The following is a 20008-nucleotide window of genomic DNA, read 5'->3' as shown; positions in this document are numbered from 1 at the left end:
CACATGACAATGGGCGTGGTCTTACAACCCTTCAGATGCGTCAGATGAGCCGTGGCTGTAGAAGCGAGTAAAGAGGGGGATGGGGAGGATTGTTTTTGTGTTGCATTCCTGCAGTGTGTTTGACCTTTGACCTCGTTGTTGTGCCCTCCTCGTCTTGCATTCCAGAGTGAGGATTTCCTGCAGTATGCCAAAGGCGTTAGTAGTGGCTGTCGGGGCTCGCCAGTTCTCTGCCATGTCTGTGTTTACGACTATTTGACCAGCAATACGTTACTAAAAAACTATCCGGACTGCGTGCACGTTGCTGCTGCTGCAAGAACTGATCTCCTTTTTTTTATCAAGACGTGCGAGTCCAGGTCGAAAGCGCAAATACATTTTCAACTTGAGAGTGAGAGGAAATCAGAGACCTTATAGCTAGCCTAGCACGCTAGCGGGCTTGCCGTACATAACGCACACGTTTCATATCCGCCGACTTGAGCAGAGGCTTCAGTATTAAACCCACACCCGCGAGACAACGTTGAAGAAATGAAGGACAAACAAAAGAGAAAGAAGGAGCGCACATGGGCAGAGGCAGCTCGCATGGTAATATTTTCGTCATTTTATTGTATTATAGCGTCCGTGCGAGGGGTTTAGGGTGTTGTATGGGAGCCGCGAACAAAGCTGTCTCGCGAAGGGCTCGGGTTGTTTTCGGGTTGGACACATGCAAGCGCCGCGGATGCTGTTTGTGTAGCTGTGTTTCACAACTCCGCGTTTGACTTTGCGTACATCTGTTTTTTCCACCAATGTACCAAGATTTGCATCGTTGACAGCACAAGCACACATTTCTAGTGTTTGTGTCCCATTTGAATGAAAGAGCCCGGCTCGCTGGTAGCCTAGCGTATTAGCAGCTCTGCCTGTTTGACCCTTTGTTTGCGGGGCTTCTGTCTACGAACTGAGGCCAATACGTAAAATACAGTCTTTCTGTGTAAGACATGATATATGTTGTCCAGTAAAGGCCAGTTTTAACAAAGCTACATCATCTTGTGCATTGTATTTCTTGTTTTAAACAGTGCTTGATGGAAATGTAGGCCGTGTAATATACCGTCCGTGATCCATTGACGTGTATAAACAGTACAAAATGAACATGTAACGTTAGTACGCGTTTAATGTATAATATCTGTAACATGCACTGAATTGCAAAGCAATGCATATGTTTATGCACCCAGTAACGACAAAACAACTGCATAATTATTTTCAGTGTTGGTTCGTATGTATATAAAATTGGTATGTGCTGCTATAGATCTACAGAATGATGCATCCTGCGGTTTTTCATCAATGTATAGATGCTTATTGTTTACGTGATTTGCGTCTTCGTGGTTACTTTATGCCATTCAATTCAATGTAAAATATGTCTGTTACAATTTGTACAATAATGTAGTACTGACATGTTTAAAGAGATTTTACCCTTTGTATGCCTGACTTGTGGTCCTTTATGTTATAGGTGTTATATAGTGTGAAAAAGACATAAACAGTGTGTCACGGTACCCTATAAAAGCTCAAAGACTTATAATGGATTTGCAGTTGAATTCTGGGGTTTCAGTCAATTATTGGTGGTTAGAGTCATCATCTCTTTCAGGTCTTTGTGTTTCCTCCCATGACAGGCTAGGTCTTTATTTGTGATCCACCCAAAGAAAGCAGGCGGCCATTGCTTCAATTTTGCTAGATTGGGGGAAAAATATCTGCATAACTCACAACAGCATTATTTGATGAAAGTAGGTTTTTTTGTTTTTGCAGTTTGGGTGTGGATCACTTGTGCTTGGCAACCACCACAGCTCATATTATTAAAATCCTGTTCAATGAAATGATAAAAATGTATTTTTCATCACTGGAAGGTTGCCAGCCCAAGTAATACCACCACCCAAACAAATTTCAGACTGTGATCTTTTGCAGGTATCCCATGAATTTAAGAGACTGGTGAAGCAGGCATGGACATGTCTGGAACGAAGGACAGAGACCATGTTTGGAACCGAAGAGAGATAACCACTCACCAGTTCCTCTCATGGTGATGGGAGACCAAACTGAAAACTGAAACCCAAATACATTTTCTCAAGTGCATAGAATGCAGGCAGACACGACCTATATTCAGTTTAAGGGACATTCTTCAGTAGAATCTCCATGATGTCTGTAACATTAAGGAGTAAGAAGTCTCAATGAGCATTACAGCATTATTTAATAACTTTGACAGCTCTGGGAATCATTTTTCCTGTTAAGATGTAACCAAATGCTTAGCCTGAGGGCCAAAGAATATCAGATCATCTAGTGCGTTCAATGCAGTGTTTTGTTTTTCTTATTTGATTAGGAAATATAACTATGGTAGGTCGGTCTTGTTGTGATAAAAACTGCCATAGCATTACGCAGATTGGTTCAGGAGAAGGCCCTGGTACTTTCACTTTCGATTTCTCCGTATAGCAAACAAAACAAGTAACGGTACATATTCAAACCATAATAGCATTGAGTATGATCCTCCTAAGATGTCTGCACAACATAGGGAATGATGTCTGCTTCACGTTCTTTATTTTAGTGTGGTTTTTTTTTTTTGGTTATCCGCCACCCTTTCTTGCAATTAATGGTGTGTAGGCTTTCTTGCTAAATTGTAAAGGCAGCCAGTTTATATCCGTATAAAAGAAAATTTGGTTCTCATTAGTTCTTATGATTTTTTTTTGTCATTTGAGTGGAGCCGTGGTTTGTTTTTTGTGGCTGATTTTTGGCTAGTTTCATTGCACCCTCATGGAATAAATCGGGTGTTTCTGGAAACGAGAAACAATACTAATTTAGATGAGAATGCAGTGAGCCTTTTTCTAGACTAATTTAACCCTTTGTTTGTAACCTCAACTCCTTGTTCAGTCTGATGTGTATTTATTCCAGAGATATGTTAGATGACGCACTTTTAATAAGACACAGCTAAAAAGATGAGCTTTGCTCTGTAGCACAGACGGGTCTCCTATTGGGTTTATTAGTTGCTTTGGAGAGATGTTGGCACCAGACATTCATCTCTTGTCAGAAAACCAAGTCACTCATTTAATTTCGTTCCACATACATTTTAGAAATGATGTCTGCTCTCTGAATTGTAGTGGGGTGTTATATTTCCATTCCCTATGGCACAACGAAATCGCTTTCTTGGGAGAAATGGACTCCGTCTCCAGAAGCAATGCATAAATGCACCATTTCTTTCAATTGCATTATGTACACACGAGCCTTGGTTCCTACTAGGCGGTACTGTGTTATAAATAACCAGGATGTCTGTCGTGCAATACGTAGGCCTAGTAGTTTGTTTGCTTGAAGTTCTCACAGTCTAACTTTTTTGTAGCTCCTTGTACTGCTTCCTTGCAGGAAGTGCACCTGGCATTCTATGAATAAATGTGTCTAGATAGTTTTGTGCTGTTCCATTTCCTGTTTCGATGTCCTTTCAAATTCAGATGGTGGATACAGCACTTCCCATTTTATGCCACCAAAGAGGCCAAAGGGTTGTCTCGTCCGCTAGGCCAGGATGGACCTTTTACAATAGCAGCTGCTTTTTGCGAATTTTGTTAGGCAAAACAGTGTTCAGATTTCTTATTTCGGAAATCAATTGCAAAAGCTGTGCTTTGTTAATACTGTCTTAAAATAAACATACTTTAAACATACTTCAGAAAGTTACTTGCTAAATTGTACAGGTGTTGATTTAATTTGTTGTTGACTGCTTGCAGGTTCTGGAGAACTTTTCTGATGCCCCAATGACCCCAAAACAGATTCTGCACGTTATTCAAACAAAGGGGCTTAAAGAAATGAGGTATGGCGGAAATTAATTTTATTTACCGTAATAGACATGTCATTTTTACATGGATATATTTTCGCTTGAAAACAGAAACCATTTGTTTGAGATTGGTTGCCATGTTGATTCCATTGACAATGCGCTTAGTGGTGTATCGAGTTTCGATAATCATGCTGTTTTGTATTTCTCTGTTTTCTTTTTGTATTTCTACCTTCCCCATCACAAAACAGAAGGTAAGATATATTCAATTTTACATCTGAAGCCTAAAAGTCTGAACACGCTTTCATCTTCAGCTACACTTATACAATTTCTTCTCTCTTCTTCCTCCTGTAGCGGCACTGCACCACTGGCCTGTCTGGTCACCATGCTTCATTCTCAGGTCAGAGGAGACCGAGTAAAGAATAGTATTTTTTTCAAGCTGCCTGGAAGGATGAGTCTATTTACCTTAAAGGTAAAGATTTAACATAAACATCATCACCCCGGTTTAGTCACAGAATTACGATTGCATGACCACACCAGTGGACAAAACAGGTACTTATGACTGTCTGTATCCCACAGAAAAATGCCCTACAGTGGACAAAGAACCCATCAGCAGCCGAATCTGGAGATATGGCCGGAACCCCGACAGCATCCACCGCATCAGTTGGAGCAGCAGAAGGGGCGGAGCAGGAGAGCTGTGACTCCACAGAAACGACTGCTGCTAGTGGTGAAAATGATGGTTTGTGGATAATTTGTTCTTTTCTTTCTGCTCCCATTATTGTTTCATTCTGAATATTTTGCAGCGAGAAAAAGGCTTTTAAATTAAGAAAGCATATAAACGCTCGGATTGGTAGAGAGATCCATCTTTTTGTTTAATGATGAGCATTAAATACCCTGAGCTTAAGTAGCATGTACTGCCTGAGAGACATTGATTTCCTTTTTTTGCTTAGGATGTGTGTGTTGCCATGGATACCATAGCACATGACACATCCAGCAGTGACCTAGATGAGGGTATTTTAGAACGTGTATTTGTGTGTGGTATGAAAGAGTATAAGCGATTTGACGCCTGAAATGGGTGTGTTGTCACATTTACTGTTTTACATATTCATGAGAATTAAAGATTCCTTTTTTTTTTGACAGATAGCAAAGTCAAAGTCAGATATAATGCCAGTTTGCTTCCATGTTTGCTCTATCTTTTTGGCAAATTGCTTGTGATGTTTATCATGCATATGTTCGCTTAAGATAAAACATCTGATAAAAGACTAAATTTACCATAGACCATATTTCAAGCAAATATTTCTGTCACTTGTCAGAAGTAGTGCTATTTCTCAATGTGCGTTTTAAACGACTATATGCGTTCGCTGCCTTGGGGAATACTAGCAAACATCTTACCCATGTCTGGCAACCTATTTAATCAGTGCTGTAACATTGAATCTGGTTCTATGGTACTATAATTTGCTTCATTTTTTATATTTTTATGTCCAATGTTGAGAGATATTGAGTTTTGTATTTAAAATGCTTTTATTCGTGCTATTTTATTCCTAGTGTAGTGGGATTTTATTCAATGTAGGTTCATAATCACATGTTACAGGTGCCATGAGTAGAACTAGCCCCCTGTGCTGGATTTTCACTATTTTCGAACAAAGTGTGAAGTGAATAATTTAAAATCAAATCTGCTGAGAGTGAATGATTGACGAATGCTCTGCTGGTTTCCTTGTTATTCTTCTAGCCTCTGTGGATGAGACCTCCTCCAGTGCATCTTGCTCCACAGAACCGCCACAGACCAGACTGAGTCGCTCTTCACAGGTACCCGCAGTGCCTAACTTGACCTTTTACCATGAGTCAACACCATCTAATTCTTACACGCAGGACCCTTCAATGCAGGACTTCCATATCGCCTTCATCATTAAGCACAGCAAATGACTCCTCGGAACATTAGTCATGAGTACATCCTCTCACAGAACACATGATGTCACTGTGTGAAAATGATTCATTTGTGTAGTGCAGTTAATGTTGTGAGTCAGATCAAGAAAAGCCCACAGAAACCACTAAGTCATTTTTATGACCTTTTGTGCTCGGAGAATTCCTTAGTTTCATATGGTCTGATTCTTATCTAGTCACTTGTTTTTTTATAGGTGCATGTACTGTAAATGTAATCTTTGTCCTTGCTCTTATTGGCTGCTTTGGGTGTGTCTGTAAAATGGACAGACTGGATGGTTTGGTTGCTTTGTATGGACTAAATAAACTTTTTTTTTGGAAGACATAAAAGTACACATATAATGCTCATTTACTACACTTATTAGCATAGCTACAATTAAATATTAGAAATATGGAACAATGTGATTTAAGTACTAAATAGACTGCACCTTCACCCTATAACAAATCACTTCCGCCTTCTTGTTTGCATAAATTTTGAACATTTATCAGCTTTTACTGCTCTGATATCAATCCCACAATCCCCCTGTCTAAGCCAGTCACTTAGCTCCCATAAGAAATGAATTCGCTCTGTGACCGTGAACATGTGAGGTATTCGCTGTCCTTTTCTTTACAGCTCAGTGCATAACATTTTTATAAAGATTTGACTTTGTTAAGAATAAACAACTCTCTCAGCTTTTGTCAGAACTATTTGTTTCCATCCAAGCATCTTCTCAAGAGCATGCTGTTGTTTTCCTTGTCTGTGGCGGGACCTGTGTCTGTACTTCTCACATTTATTTCTCCCATCTCTTACAGTCAGGCAGGCAGAGGAAGAAAGCTGTGATGATGCCCCGTGTAGTGCTCACTCCTCTCAAGGTCAACGGGGAACACGTCCCATCAGGTTATGATAGCTCTTTTCTTGCTCGTCCTTCCTCCTCCTTTTCTGTTTTTTCCCCCCAACTCTGCAGTGGTTTGTGTACCTGCTCCCTCTCACTGTGGATGCTCTTAAATCTCAGTGGCCTGACACTGTTTGTAATTTTATGGACTGACACTCTCTAATCATTTATAGTGCAGTTTCCTGAAGGGCAGTTCCCTCCTGTTGGCCGCCTTTTCTTTCCGTTGGTTAAGTTTGCACTAAAAAACGCATCTTTTCTAGAAGCCACTGACACATTTGTCACTTGACCGTCAACACCCCTCCATGTGCGAGCAGTGTTTCCGGTTTGTCTTGTCAGCCCTGCACTGTTACCCTTGGATATCTGCTTTGCATTTGCACCTTAGAGATATACATTCACCCCTCTTCCTCTTAATCTTGTGCCTTGGGATATCCATCCCTTTGATGTTTGTGTTTCACGCACATGCCAAATCTTTGCCTGTCACTTTGGCCTCTGTAGTGCAACTAGTCTTCATGCCTCAGCTGCCCAACCCGCACTCACTCGTTCTCAGTCTTATAAGCCTTCATCCCCCCACCTTTACCCTCAGGAGCAGCGGGGAGGCGCAGGGAAGGCTCTAGGGGGGGTCCAGCCCCCACTCTCCGTACCCGCTCCGAGCTGGGCTGGAAACGCACCCAGCACTTCAAGAGCATGCTGGGCCTTCGTTCAGGTACAGAGGATGAAAACCCAAGGACCCATATATTGAAAACCTCCCCCAAGCTTCTTGCTCTTTACTGTCCCCTAGAACAGGCATTGTTAGGGAATCCTCCTCACCTGCTATAGGTATCACGTTGAGAGAATAGCTTAATAGGACACAGAATAGCCAACTAAGGAGAAACAATGCCGCAGTCATGAGGAGTCTAGCATTTGGACATCTGAAGAAACAATGTATTAGCCATATTTGAGTTACATTAAAAGCTTTTTGTTTACAGTGGATGGCTTGTTTTATGCTGTTGAGTTGCTATATGAAACTTCTGTGGGACTTGTTTCTTCCTGCAAGTGTGCAATGTGTTTTGAATGCTCAAAAAAAGAAAAACTGTGACAGATTTTCAAACACAAAGATATCAATGTATAGCAGTATCAGTTATAGTTCTAGTGCTTACCCAATTGCTTCTGTAAAATTTCACATCAGGTTTGCGTACTACACGGTACAAAATGTCATTTGTCATTGCAGTTTTTCTGTTAGTGTACCAAGATTTTATTCTCTACAGTTTAGCCATACAACACTAGCTTAACAAGCAAGTCTGTCTAAATTACATTTAAGTGTTGTTGCACATTTGTTGGAAGGCATTGTGTTTATTTATTTGAGTCTCAAGCGTGTTGCAAATCTCATTCAATTAAAAAATTCAACAGCTAATGTGGGACTCAACATAGCAAATAACAACACTCCATCATCTGTTTGTGCATAACAGGTACATCTTATATGCGCTAATATTGGTAGTATATGATTTCTGAACAGTGGAAATACTCTGTAGATCTCATTTAGCCACCAGTTTTATACTTAATGCAGAACTGTATTTATAGGTCCAATGAAGAGGAACCGAGGAGGTGTAGAGGTGGATTTCGAAACTCCTGGATCCATTCTGGTCAACACCAACATTCGCGCTCTCATCAACACACGCACATTTGCTGCTTTCCCATCTCATTCTCAACAGCAACTTCTTCAGCTTCTTCCAGACGTGGACAGACAGGTTTATGTTAAACATTTTAATTCTTCACTCTTTCTGTAAAAGTCATTTTTTATTGTTTTTTTACTGTTGGCTTGTAATGTGTAGATTGGCCCAGACGGACTGGCTCGGCTAAGCAGCTCAGCACTCAATAATGAATTCTTCACTCATGCCTCTCAGAGCTGGAAAGAACGGCTAGCTGAGGGTGAGTCTCACTGTTTGTAGACATTGCAAACATATACGGCTGTGTACAACTATAGGTAAAATTAACTTTTTTGCTTAATTGAAGGTGAGTTCACACATGAGATGCAGGTTCGCTTCAGACAAGAAATGGAAAAGGAGAAGAAAGTAGAGGCATGGAAGGAGAAATTCTTTGAGGAGTATCATGGTCAAAGGTTTGTGCCCATGAAATAACATGCAATTTCAGTTATTGTAATGAAGTTCTGGAGATTGTAAAATTATATCTTTTAATTATAGCATTCTGTTTTGTTTGTTTCTTTAGGTCTGGCCTGACTAGAGAGGAAGCATTAAAGCTCACAATGAGCGATGCAGAAGATGTTGCAACTGCAGTCCCAGACTCTGATACTGTGCCAGTGGCTGCACCCAAAAGACGAAGTGTTGGAAGAAGACGGAGGGAAGGCCGAATTAGACGCCGCTCGCGGGCTGACCTCAGACGCAAGGCTCGACGCACACTTTGCAAAACAGCAGCTGCCCCTGTACCCTCAACAGAACCAACAGAGAGCACTGCAACCACAGATGCTGGACCATCAGTTGAATCACCAGTCCCAGAAGCCACAGCAGTTCAGGCAGAAGTGGTTCTCCAAGCAGAAATTGGACTAGAAAGTCCAGAAGAAAATCTTTCTGTAGAGGCGGTCCCCTCCCCTGTTCCCACACCTACCCCTCCTCCAGCCTCCACAAGCTCAACCTGCGATGAACCAGAAGCAGAACCAGAACCAGAAACTTCCACACGCCTGCTGCCTGAAGTGGCCGAACCAGCTGTTGCCTCTACATCTTCTCCTTCCTCATCCTCCTCTTCAACATCGTCATCCTCGTCCCCCTCTTCCTCTCCCTCCTCTGCGTCAGACAGACAGGCCTTTGCTGCAAGTTCAGACTCCTCTTCTTCTTCCTCCTCCACAGCTGCAGTTGCCACAGACCCATTGGATGACGGGGCTTCGGTCATTACCACTGGCACAGCAGGCACTGGCACAAGCAGTAGGGAGAGCAGCCCGGCAGCCAGTCCCTCCACAGCAAGCCCAGCCATTCAGCTCAAAGAGCAGAAGAGAAGGCCAGACGAGTCCCAGGCCTTCACTAGCTTTCCCGAGAAAAGGGCGCGACTGGATGAGCGTCAGTCCTTTCGTAACACAGTTGACTGTGTGTACTCAGAAAAGCCCCAGCCTACAACCGAGGAACCCAAGGTCCCGCCAATCCGGGTATGGTGAACTAATACATTTATGGTTAATACCTTTTTGTTTGATATCTGCATTGTTGTAATTCATTGTTTGAAAAAATGTTCCTCAGTGTCTCATTAAGTATGTTTTACTCCCTTTTCACTAGATACAGCTGTCCCGGATCAAACCGCCGTGGGTCAAGGGGCCAACGTACCAAATCTGTCCCCGCATCGTCCCCCCCATCGAAGGGTCGCGGCGCTCGGGGACAGGGGCGCGCACCCTCGCGGACATCAAGGCCCGTGCACAGCAAGCCCGTGCCCAGCGAGAAGCCGCTGCTGCTGTTGCAGCCTCTAGCGATGGGGGAGGGCCAAGGGGGAGCGGCCCGGGGGGTGGTAGTGGGATACCGGATCGCTCCAGTGGGAGGCGTTCGAGAGAGCACCCGGGTCCCATTGAACCTGGAGGAGGAGGAAGACGAGGAGGAGGAGGAAGAGTTGATGTGGAGGAGCAGGAATCGCCTGCGAGCTCTCATTCGTCTGGAACACAACTACAGCTATCCAGTGTAGATTCGATAGACCAGCCTCAAAGCTCCACTCCACTAACTATGCCATCTCCATCATCTGTGTCTTCAAACCCATCTCTGCCACCGTCAGAGTCTTCGAAAACTCTTACGCTATCACCACCTGCAACGGACAGTCCTGGTTTCCAGGACCAAGTGGAGGAAGTTTGCGGAGTGGAAGAGGTTACTGGCTGCCCAAGTGACAAATCCTCAGAGCAGACCTTAGACACCCCAGTGCCTACGCCAAGTGAGCCAGAGTCTTTTTGCAGTCACCAAGATGGGAGAGGTGAGGAATCCAGTGAGAGTGGAAAGACTACACCTGTCTGTACCTCATCATCAAAAGATGCCGTTTCCCTAGTGCCCACCTCCATACCAGACTCTCTGCCAAGATTTGGTGCCCAGGGTGTGGATGTCATCAGGACCCTTGCTGCTGCTTCTCAACCCTGGGAGGGTGAACAGAATGGTTCCGAGCACCAACAAGGGACAACTGGAGTTATCCAGCATGGCTCAGACTTGAAATTTTCCAAAGAGACACTTGTTACAGCCCGAAACGGATGGGTAGAAAATGGTGAAGAGCATTCTGTGAGAGAGGGGTTGTTAAATGAACATAAAAATGGAGGTAGTGATGCTGATGTCAAGTATGAATTGGCCTCTCTACCTTGTCTGCCAGGTAATTCTGCTGAGGAAGACACTGGAATACACAGTGATTCAACAGAGACCGCATCAGACTTTGAAAATGAAACTCAAGAGGATGAATCGATAGACTGGCATGACACAAGAACAGATGGTAACAGCTTGCAAGCTCACAATACAAAATCACAGAATCAACCTGTCATTCAGACCTCAAGGTGGCTTTCTTCATCAACGTTAAATCCTCCCCAGCACCAGCAACCAGTCATACAGGCCCATGTGTCTAACCCCACCCATACTCAAACTGTCATTCAAGCTCGCTTCCCTAATGGTTTGCCAAATCAGCCAGTCATTCAGCCTCAAAAGTCCCACACAGTTCGTACCCCTGCTATAAACCATGCTCAGGACCAGACCGCCACCGTGTCCTCGCAACCGCAAGCATATTTGACACAAGTAGATAGGGACCAAAGCCGGAATCTACATCTGAATGATAACAGCAATGGTGGTAAGATGTTTGTCCTGACAGAGGATGAAACCAGACTTGTTAGCAGAGGCCCTTTAGATGATTTTGTATTAAAAAATTCTGCACTTCCTCCAATTGCCAGAAGAGTTCAAGGTTTATCTCGACCAGTTTCCTCTGTAGAGGCCAACAATCCTCTTGTCACCCAGCTTCTTCAAGGAAGCCTTCCTTTAGAGAAGGTCTTACCCCAACCTCACTCAGCCAGCAAACTGGAAATTAATCGACTCCCAGGAGCCCCTGCAGGTAATTCAGTCCAACCTGGAGGACACCCAAGAAATCTGGGTTCACGTTTTAGAGGCCCTTCTGAGACAGGAGGACCCATAGAACCCGGTGTCTCTGAGCTTCAGCACAAAGCTCGAGTGTCTCCTGGACCCAGTAGAAACTTTGGATCTTCTCTGCCAGGTTCTGCTCCTTCACGAATGGCATGTTTGATTGAGGAAGCCAACTCAAGGTCTACAAATGTTCAGTTCGTTTCTCAACAATCAGGTGTAGCCCCCCCAGGGGCGGTACCTGTTATAACATCCCTCCCCACTAACTCTTTCACCAGGACCTCAATGGATTTAAACCCTCAGAATGCTTCAGTTTATGAGTCGGCTGTCATTAAAGAGCACCCTGGACCTCAACCTTCACAGGGTGAAACTCAGGAAAGGCATGCAAACTTTCAACAGCACCCCAACAACGTATCCCAGGGTATGTGCAGAATCACACCTGATGCTCCCTCACCTCAACACGGTGACCTTTGTCCTTCCGAGGTTGTACCTACTGTCAAGATTAACTGGCGGCCATCTAAACCTCAACTGCCTCAGACTTATCAGCAAGAGCTTTCTCCTATAGCAACAGTTAAAAATGAGGTCTCCTTGCGCCCCTCGTGCCAACAAGCTCTCACCAAAAACTCACCTGCTCCTATCAGAGGCAATACTTCTATTGTAATAACCAAAAAGGAGCCTCAGAGCTCTCTGGACAGTTTTCATGGTGGTGGCGGAGCTATGGAAGGACTACTGAATATGGAAATGTCTTTTGCCAGAATGGCCAAGAAAGAACAACTCAAAAGTACTTTTGTCCGCAAAACAGACACCTCTGCCTCTCCAGTCGTATCCTCCCCTTCTTCATCTGCCTCCAGTCTCCCATATCAGCTTTATGGCAAGCTACCAAAACTGCAGCAGAGTGGTGTTAGCGGGGGCTCTTCAACCAGCTTCAGTTACACAGCTAACGTTTCTGTGGTGGACGGTAGCGGCTTCTCTCGAAGTTTAGCCGACGGTGTTTTGCAGCTAAGGCCACGCATGAGCATCAATAGCGGTGGAGGTCAGAGTGCTACACTTAGCATTCAGGCTTTCGCAGACAATGCTGCAGAGGAAGTGGCACTCAAGTGTTCCTGCCGACTTAAGGCCATGATCATGTGCCAGGGCTGTGGTGCTTTCTGCCACGATGATTGCATTGGCCCTTCCAAACTGTGTGTGTCATGTCTGGTGGTCAGATAGTTTGATGCAGCTTCTCCAAACTGAGCCTATTGGTCAGAGCAAATGCTTTGGCCATTTCCAAACATTCTAGCCCATTGTATGTGGTTAGACACCACAAGAAGTCTCGGACTCTTAGGAGCATGGAAGAGGCATGAGTGTTGAAATACATTAGGGCTGGAAGATTACTTGTAAGATAAAATTCAGTCTGTATTTTTGTTGCATATTTTTTCTATTGCTGTTATGGTGTTATTGTTATTATTATGATCACAATGATATTGTTGTTATTATTATTATTATTATTGGTATTATAACGTGAATTTACATGGCACGGTTGATTGTAAATTGTGCCTTTTTTTCCCCAACAAAACATTTACCTCATCTATTTGACACCAGTCATCAGTTCAGTTTGAAGATGGTGACCTTACTGTTTGTTTTCTTCTCCGAAAGCCTCTCTGTGAAGAGAGTTTTGAGAGAATTTTGTGTGTGATGTCTTGCAAAGAAATATTTTTTTAGATCATTAAACGAGAAAATGGCATTTTCGTTATTTTGTAAGTGATTTCACTATTGTTTTCATTTTTATTTACTTATCCAAAGTGAAGTCCAGTCTGTATATGGCGGTTAAGCACAGTATTCAAATCTAATAAAGCTGAAACAGAGCGGATCTTTTCTCTTTGAATTTTTTTGTCATCACAAAAAATCTCCATATGTGTAGGAAATACTTATTTTCATATTTGTATAGCTGTATACACATTGTGTACATTTCATGTCTCCTGACCGCATTACAATGCTTAATTATGGTCCTCTGCCATCTAAATCCAAAGTCTGTATTTAATCCATGTTCTACACATTGGAGCATTTCCTATCAGTGTTTACATTTCATTTATTGTTACATTAAATGGCTGCAGAGACTACAGTGTCCATTTATGTCTCTGAATACATCCATGCTTAATGTTGTTGTTGTTATGCTCTCGTTGGACATTTTGTAAACTTTGCAATCCGCCTCATACAAGCCGTTTTGGACATTTGGTATTTTCAACATTTGACACCCACCTAAAATAAACACGAGTTGTATTTGCCACGTTCACACTCGTTTGCAATGTAATGCATTATGTGTACCAAGTTGCAGAACACTTGATAAAATGAGAGTGTTAAAATGTTAAATAGATTTGCAACTTAAAGGAACTTGTCCTTAAACTGAAATATCAAAACCCTTTACTGTAATAAAGGGTTTGACATTACCGTAACAATAGAACTAAAACGTTTTTTTTATTTTTGTGTCCTCCATCACTGAACAAAATTCAGGTCAAGGCAAAAACAGAATTAGGAACACCAAAACTAAATGCGTTTAATAAAAAAAAGCTGTACACTGCAGCAACCTATGCATGAAAGGATTAAACTGATAAAACACTTTGGATATAATTCCTGAAAATCTTTGACCGTGTTGATTGTTAGACAAAAACTTTAAAATCACACAAAACATTTGATTTTACAAATTCATACGCCAGAAGAATATAATTAGCTATAATAGCTTGCATTCAACATATTGAAAGTTTTACTATGCATAAACTATGAATACATTGAGACTGACATTTTGATTTAAATATGAACAAGTAATTGCTATAGTAGATCTTTGTGAAAATTGAAGCCAGTAGGCATATAACGTCGCGGTTATGATTTAGTAAATGATTAGCCACCTTTGTTTAATATTTGTCCTTCAGTGTTCATTTAAAGTCACTCACCACAACCGACATGATTCAATGACGATTGTTAGTACTACAGACTCTAAATCTAGATGTTTTAAACCATCACAAAGCCTAATGAGATTGATCCACCCAGAATAACATTGTATATGTATCTTGATCAAATAGTAACAGTAATAGAGCAATCGGGTGGAATGTTCTAGTGGAAGTGAGCAAAACAGTACACAACCTAAAACGTTCTTGAACGTTAAAGGAACAGTTCACCCAAAAATAGAAATTCTGTCTTTATTTACTCACCCAAGTTTTCCATGTATAAATGTTTTATTTTGAGGAACGCCGAGAATGATATTTTGAAGAATGCATGTACCCAACAGTTCATGGCCACCATTGACTACCATAGCAGGAAAAATAACAATGGTAGTCAAAAGTGCCCCAGAACTGTTTGCTTTCCTACATTCTTCGAAAAATATCTTTTGTGTTCAATTTAACAAATTCATAAAGCAATTTTCCTACTATGGTACTCCGTGTTTGATTACAAGCATCCTTCCAAATATCTTTCTTTGTGTTCTTCAGAACAAAGACATTTATACAGATTTTGAACAACTTGAGGGTGAGTAAATGAAGACAAAAAATAATTTCTGTTTCTTTAAGGGAACCTTGCCTTGGAAAAATGGAATGATTTCATTTTGAAAGAAAGTGGTTGACAAAAAAAAAATAGGTTTGATAGTGCAAGGGATCTGTGGGTATTTAATAACATGACTCTGGGAAATGTGGTCTACTTCTCTCTGTAGTAAAGAAGATACATCTTGAGAGGCTCTGGGAGGGGAAGGCTGAGAATCCTCTCCCTCAAGATGTTAACAGGAGTCTCTATCACCAAAACGCTACCCTCCTTCCTCCTCACATTCTCCTCTTTCTCCTCTTGTTCACACCCCCCCCTGCAGTCTTCGTCTTCATCATCTTCATTGTCTGTTGCTGACTGGTTGTTGTTGTTATCCATTGGTCCGGGGATCAGACGACTCATGAATAAATAACTGTTGGTCAGCAGAGCCGTATCGCGGTGCTCTCGTTTATGTTTCAGGTTATGTCTTCTCTTGTATCCGGTTCTCCTGGGTAGTGGCAGGGATCCAGACCCAGATTTCTTCAGGATGTGCCGGATCTTGACACGAGCCAAATCCTGAAGACTCCGCACCTCAAACATGGTAGCTGGGCAACATGAAACAACATGGTGAGCATGTATTTGACTAGATTCTAGCACATGCACTAATTAAAAATGATTACTACTGTATATACTATACACAAACTTTTTGTATTTTCCGATGTTTTAACATTTTAGGTAAAAAGTGGAGCGAATACATTTTTTGAATCATTGATTTACAATGTGGTTTAAGACGTTGGACCAGAATGTATGCGTTGACAACAAATGATATCACTTACGCAAGGACACCGGTCTAGGTTTGCCATTTTCTCTGTGTTTTGGGAGCACAAGTGGTGCAAAGGACACAGCAATAATCTTTCTCGATTCCCATGCGTTATAACCCGTCCGAGTAATTTTAGTGAGCTGAAACATGCGAAATGTAAACACACATCATTTCTGTCTTGAATTAGCTGAGATGCATTGTAAAATCAGTTGGATTCTTCACCTTTTCCTCCAAGGGCAGTACTAAGATACCCCCGATTTTCAACAACTTCTTCATATAGTCCTCATGTTCCTTCTGGACCCCTGCGCCACAGTAAACCCTGTCGTACTGCTTACTTTCGGGGGCAATCTCAAGACAGTTCCCCACCACAAAGGACGGTTCACAGAACTCAAACCTGGAATCAAAATATTTCCTTAAGCAATGTTTCAATAACAGAACAGATCAATGCGTTTTCACGTGAAATTTGCAACCTAAACCAGGGAGTAATCCTTACACTCACCTGTCAAAACTCTCATTTGTCTTGATAAAGAAGTCCAGTTTCTGATAAGCATACTCTATAACATCTTCATGCAATTCAACACCATGATTTACACCAAATGGCCCTGATAAAGAGACATAACATGTACAACCCTTAATTTATGTTAATGCAACAACAAACAACGAACAAAAATATGTATTTGTTCTAATGTGTTCCCGAAAGTGATATTTGCAGGCTTTTGTTGTTTTTTTGTAGATGGCATTCACATTACCACAGGCTTTCCTATTCGTATTTTCCACTGTATTTTAAAATGCACGCCTCCGTTATCAACAACACCTTTTGGGCTGTATCTGTCCCGGCCTACCCATCAACTCCTCTTGACCCTTTCTGAGACACATGACAGCTTTTGTACATTTTGAAAACGTGAATCCATGTCTTATCTTGATCTCAGGTTGACAATAAAAAGCACAAAAGCAAACTCAGTTTCTAGATGCTTTATTCACTAACCTAGTATAAGTCCCACCATGGTGCTGAGATAGCCCGTGCCACTGCCGAGGTTGAGAAACGACAGGCCAGGCTGTAGGTCTAAGGCCTCCATCACCTCAGAGTAGATACAAGGTGCAGAGAGGTGGATGTTGCCGTGTCTCCAGGCCAGATCCTTGTAGGCACTGTCATGGAACTCTTCCAGATAGTAATCGGCACGATCGATAGCCCTGAAGGCATGTTCGACCAAATCAGAGCGAATGTATTGTGCCTCCTTCAGGTTGTCAATCAGCTCGTCGTTGTCCTCCCCTGCACTGACAGCGCCTCCCATTTTAGCCCTTCTTTGGAGGAAAACATACATTAGGGAATTAAACCTACATTGGGGCCATAAAGCATGGAACATCTTATCTTAGAAACAACATTAACCTTATGATTGCATAAACAGTTGTTGATGAGAATCTTACAAATTAGTTCGAACCAGATGATGTCCAAATCCAACTTCAGTAAAATGTGTGAAATTTAAAATTGTGCTCGTGCTATATTTCATAACTATGGAAGCCTGTTTCCGCCAGGGTTGGGATTTTTTTTTTTAGAATTAATAAATCATATTATTGACATCGAAATTTCGACTTAGTATCTCATAATAATGACTTAGTATCTCATAATAATGACTTAGTCATTACTCATTATTATGAGATACTAAGTCATTATTATGAGATACTAAGTCATTATTATGATTTATTATTTCTAAAACAAATCCATATTCTCATAATAATGACTTAATATCTCATAATAATGGTTTAGTATCTCATAATAATGACTTAGTATCTCAAAATAATGACTTAGTATCTCAAAATAATGACTTAGTATATCACAATAATGACTTGGTATCTCATAATAATGACTTAGTATCTCATAATAATGACTTAGTATCTCATAATAATGACTTAGTATCTCATAATAATGAGTAATGACTAAGTCATTATTATGAGATACTAAGTCATTATTATGATTTATTAATTCTAAAACAAATCCATAATCTCATAATAATGACTTAGTATCTCATAATAATGACTTAGTCTCTTAATAATGACTTAGTATCTCATAATAATGAGTAATGACTAAGTCATTATTATGAGATACTAAATCATTATTATGATTTATTAATTCTAAAAAAAATCCATAATCTCATAATAATGACTTAGTATCTCATAATAATGGTTTAGTATCTCATAATAATGACTTAGTATCTCATAATAATGACTTAGTATCTCAAAATAATGACTTAGTATCTCAAAATAATGACTTAGTATATCCCAATAACGACTTAGTATATCACAATAATGACTTAGTATATCACAATAATGACTTAGTATCTCATAATAATGACTTAGTATCTCATAATAATGACTTAGTCTCTTAATAATGACTTAGTATCTCATAATAATGAGTAATGACTAAGTCATTATTATGAGATACTAAATCATTATTATGATTTATTAATTCTAAAAAAAATCCATAATCTCATAATAATGACTTAGTATCTCATAATAATGGTTTAGTATCTCATAATAATGACTTAGTATCTCAAAATAATGACTTAGTATCTCAAAATAATGACTTAGTATATCCCAATAATGACTTAGTGTATCACAATAATGACTTAGTATATCACAATAATGACTTAGTATCTCAAAATAATGACTTAGTATATCACAATAATGACTTAGTATATCACAATAATGACTTAGTATCTCATAATAATGACTTAGTATCTCATAATAATGAGTAATGAAGTCATTATTATGAGATACTAAGTCATTATTATGATTTACTAATTCAAAAAAAGAAAATCCCAACCCTGGCGGAAACGGGCTTCCATACATAACAGATCATATTTTCATATTTGTTGTCTTTGTTTTGTATATTTCACATTTTTTTTTAATCTAATGTAACGACATACATTCAGGGAACAAAAAAGTGTGCTAAATTGTCAGACGGTGGCGCTGTGCTACTTTGCTGTAAACATTAAGCTTCCCCGGAGACGCTGTGGCAGAAACCGCAGATGTGAGAAACACTTTCACCAATCACAGTGCGCTCAAGTGCAGCCGTGCCATTTGGAAACAAAGCCATTCATGCGTTCGACCTCACGCCACGCTGCGCAGACCGATACGCGTATGACTTCAAAATACCGCGAGAGCAAAGCGCAGTTCCATCGTGATTTGATCTCGCGGTACTTTGACGTCAAACGTCGATCGTTTTGCGTAGCTCCGTACAGACAGATACGTCTATTATTGTACACGACCACGTTTGCGATGAACACCAGGAGATTTCCCAAATACAGGTGAATTACATGTTAAATTACTCAAATCATTAAATTCACTCGTCGTTCGTTGTGCACAAAAACACGTATTAATGAAAACCTAGATTACCTTGCGAGAATTAAACACCATGACAACAGGCACGACTCAGTCCAAATAACGATATATTATATGTCTTACCTGCAAAGGAAACAAGTGAAAATGGAGGCAAAGACGGGGGAAATAGGAATGGACGCTATGGGTTTTCACACGAAAGCACCTCGACGACTTTACAGTCGACCAAGCAAAATCGATGAATTAAAAGAAAGACTGTGGTCTGTTAACGAGGTTCATTTAGTCAGTTTCCTCCTCTTGTTTCTTTATCTCGGCTTCTGCACATAAACGTTGAGCGCGAGCAGCGCTGGATGTAAACATTGCCCAGCTGACTCTCTGACGTCACGCACACAACGCAGACCGGAAAACGGGGCATATGTTACACGGTCCTGAATTGCACCTGTAGCAAACGTGGATTTTGTAATATAGGACTACGAAATACACACATCGTTGACTTTCATAAGTTTGATATGAACCTTTATCAATCTAAACACACTGAAAGTAAAGTCGAGCTTTTTTATCAACACAGTGTTTCAATACTAACATCAATTCAAAGCAATTCTTAACATGTTTAAAGTCAATATTTCTTATAAGTAGAACATTGTCACTCTGCAACCATTTCAGCTTTCAGCCTGTTGGGGAATTGTTTTGACAGGGGGTGCAACCGTGTCAATGCAAATCTATAACA

General features: G+C 40.9%; 2 protein-coding genes across 7 annotated transcripts; one reads left to right on the top strand and one right to left on the bottom strand.

Moving 5' to 3' along the window:
* Positions 1-36: 36 nt before the first annotated feature.
* Positions 37-13488, top strand: asxl1 (ASXL transcriptional regulator 1). Of its 5 annotated transcripts, none has more exons than XM_056733263.1 (12): positions 37-579; positions 3723-3805; positions 4121-4238; positions 4346-4505; positions 5496-5572; positions 6497-6581; positions 7160-7279; positions 8134-8300; positions 8385-8481; positions 8566-8671; positions 8779-9706; positions 9831-13488. In XM_056733263.1, exons 1-12 carry the CDS (start codon positions 523-525, stop codon positions 12846-12848), a joined length of 5016 nt encoding a protein of 1671 aa, XP_056589241.1. In that variant the 5' UTR covers positions 37-522; the 3' UTR covers positions 12849-13488. The 5 variants fall into 5 exon arrangements, with proteins under 5 accessions (XP_056589241.1, XP_056589242.1, XP_056589239.1 ...); XM_056733264.1 differs by lacking the exon at positions 7160-7279 and adding an exon at positions 4018-4020 and having other exon boundaries at positions 508-579; XM_056733261.1 differs by lacking the exons at positions 37-579; positions 3723-3805 and having other exon boundaries at positions 3827-4238; positions 9837-13488.
* Positions 13489-13691: 203 nt separating this feature from the next.
* pcmtd2a (protein-L-isoaspartate (D-aspartate) O-methyltransferase domain containing 2a) lies at positions 13692-19654 on the bottom strand. Of its 2 annotated transcripts, none has more exons than XM_056733271.1 (6): positions 19408-19654; positions 16931-17247; positions 16445-16547; positions 16168-16339; positions 15962-16085; positions 13692-15730 (listed from the first exon to the last, which is right to left on the bottom strand). In XM_056733271.1, the coding sequence occupies exons 2-6, from the start codon at positions 17235-17237 to the stop codon at positions 15303-15305; spliced, it is 1134 nt and encodes a 377-aa protein (XP_056589249.1). In that variant the 5' UTR covers positions 17238-17247; positions 19408-19654; the 3' UTR covers positions 13692-15302. The 2 variants fall into 2 exon arrangements, with proteins under 2 accessions (XP_056589249.1, XP_056589250.1); XM_056733272.1 differs by having other exon boundaries at positions 16931-17244.
* Between the last annotated feature and the right edge of the window lie 354 nt (positions 19655-20008).

The sequence above is a fragment of the Triplophysa dalaica genome, chromosome 20, assembly GCF_015846415.1.
Source record: "Triplophysa dalaica isolate WHDGS20190420 chromosome 20, ASM1584641v1, whole genome shotgun sequence".
Lineage (NCBI taxonomy): Eukaryota > Metazoa > Chordata > Actinopteri > Cypriniformes > Nemacheilidae > Triplophysa > Triplophysa dalaica.
Note: the sequence above shows the minus strand (reverse complement) of the source record. Positions and strands in the feature narration are given on the sequence as shown.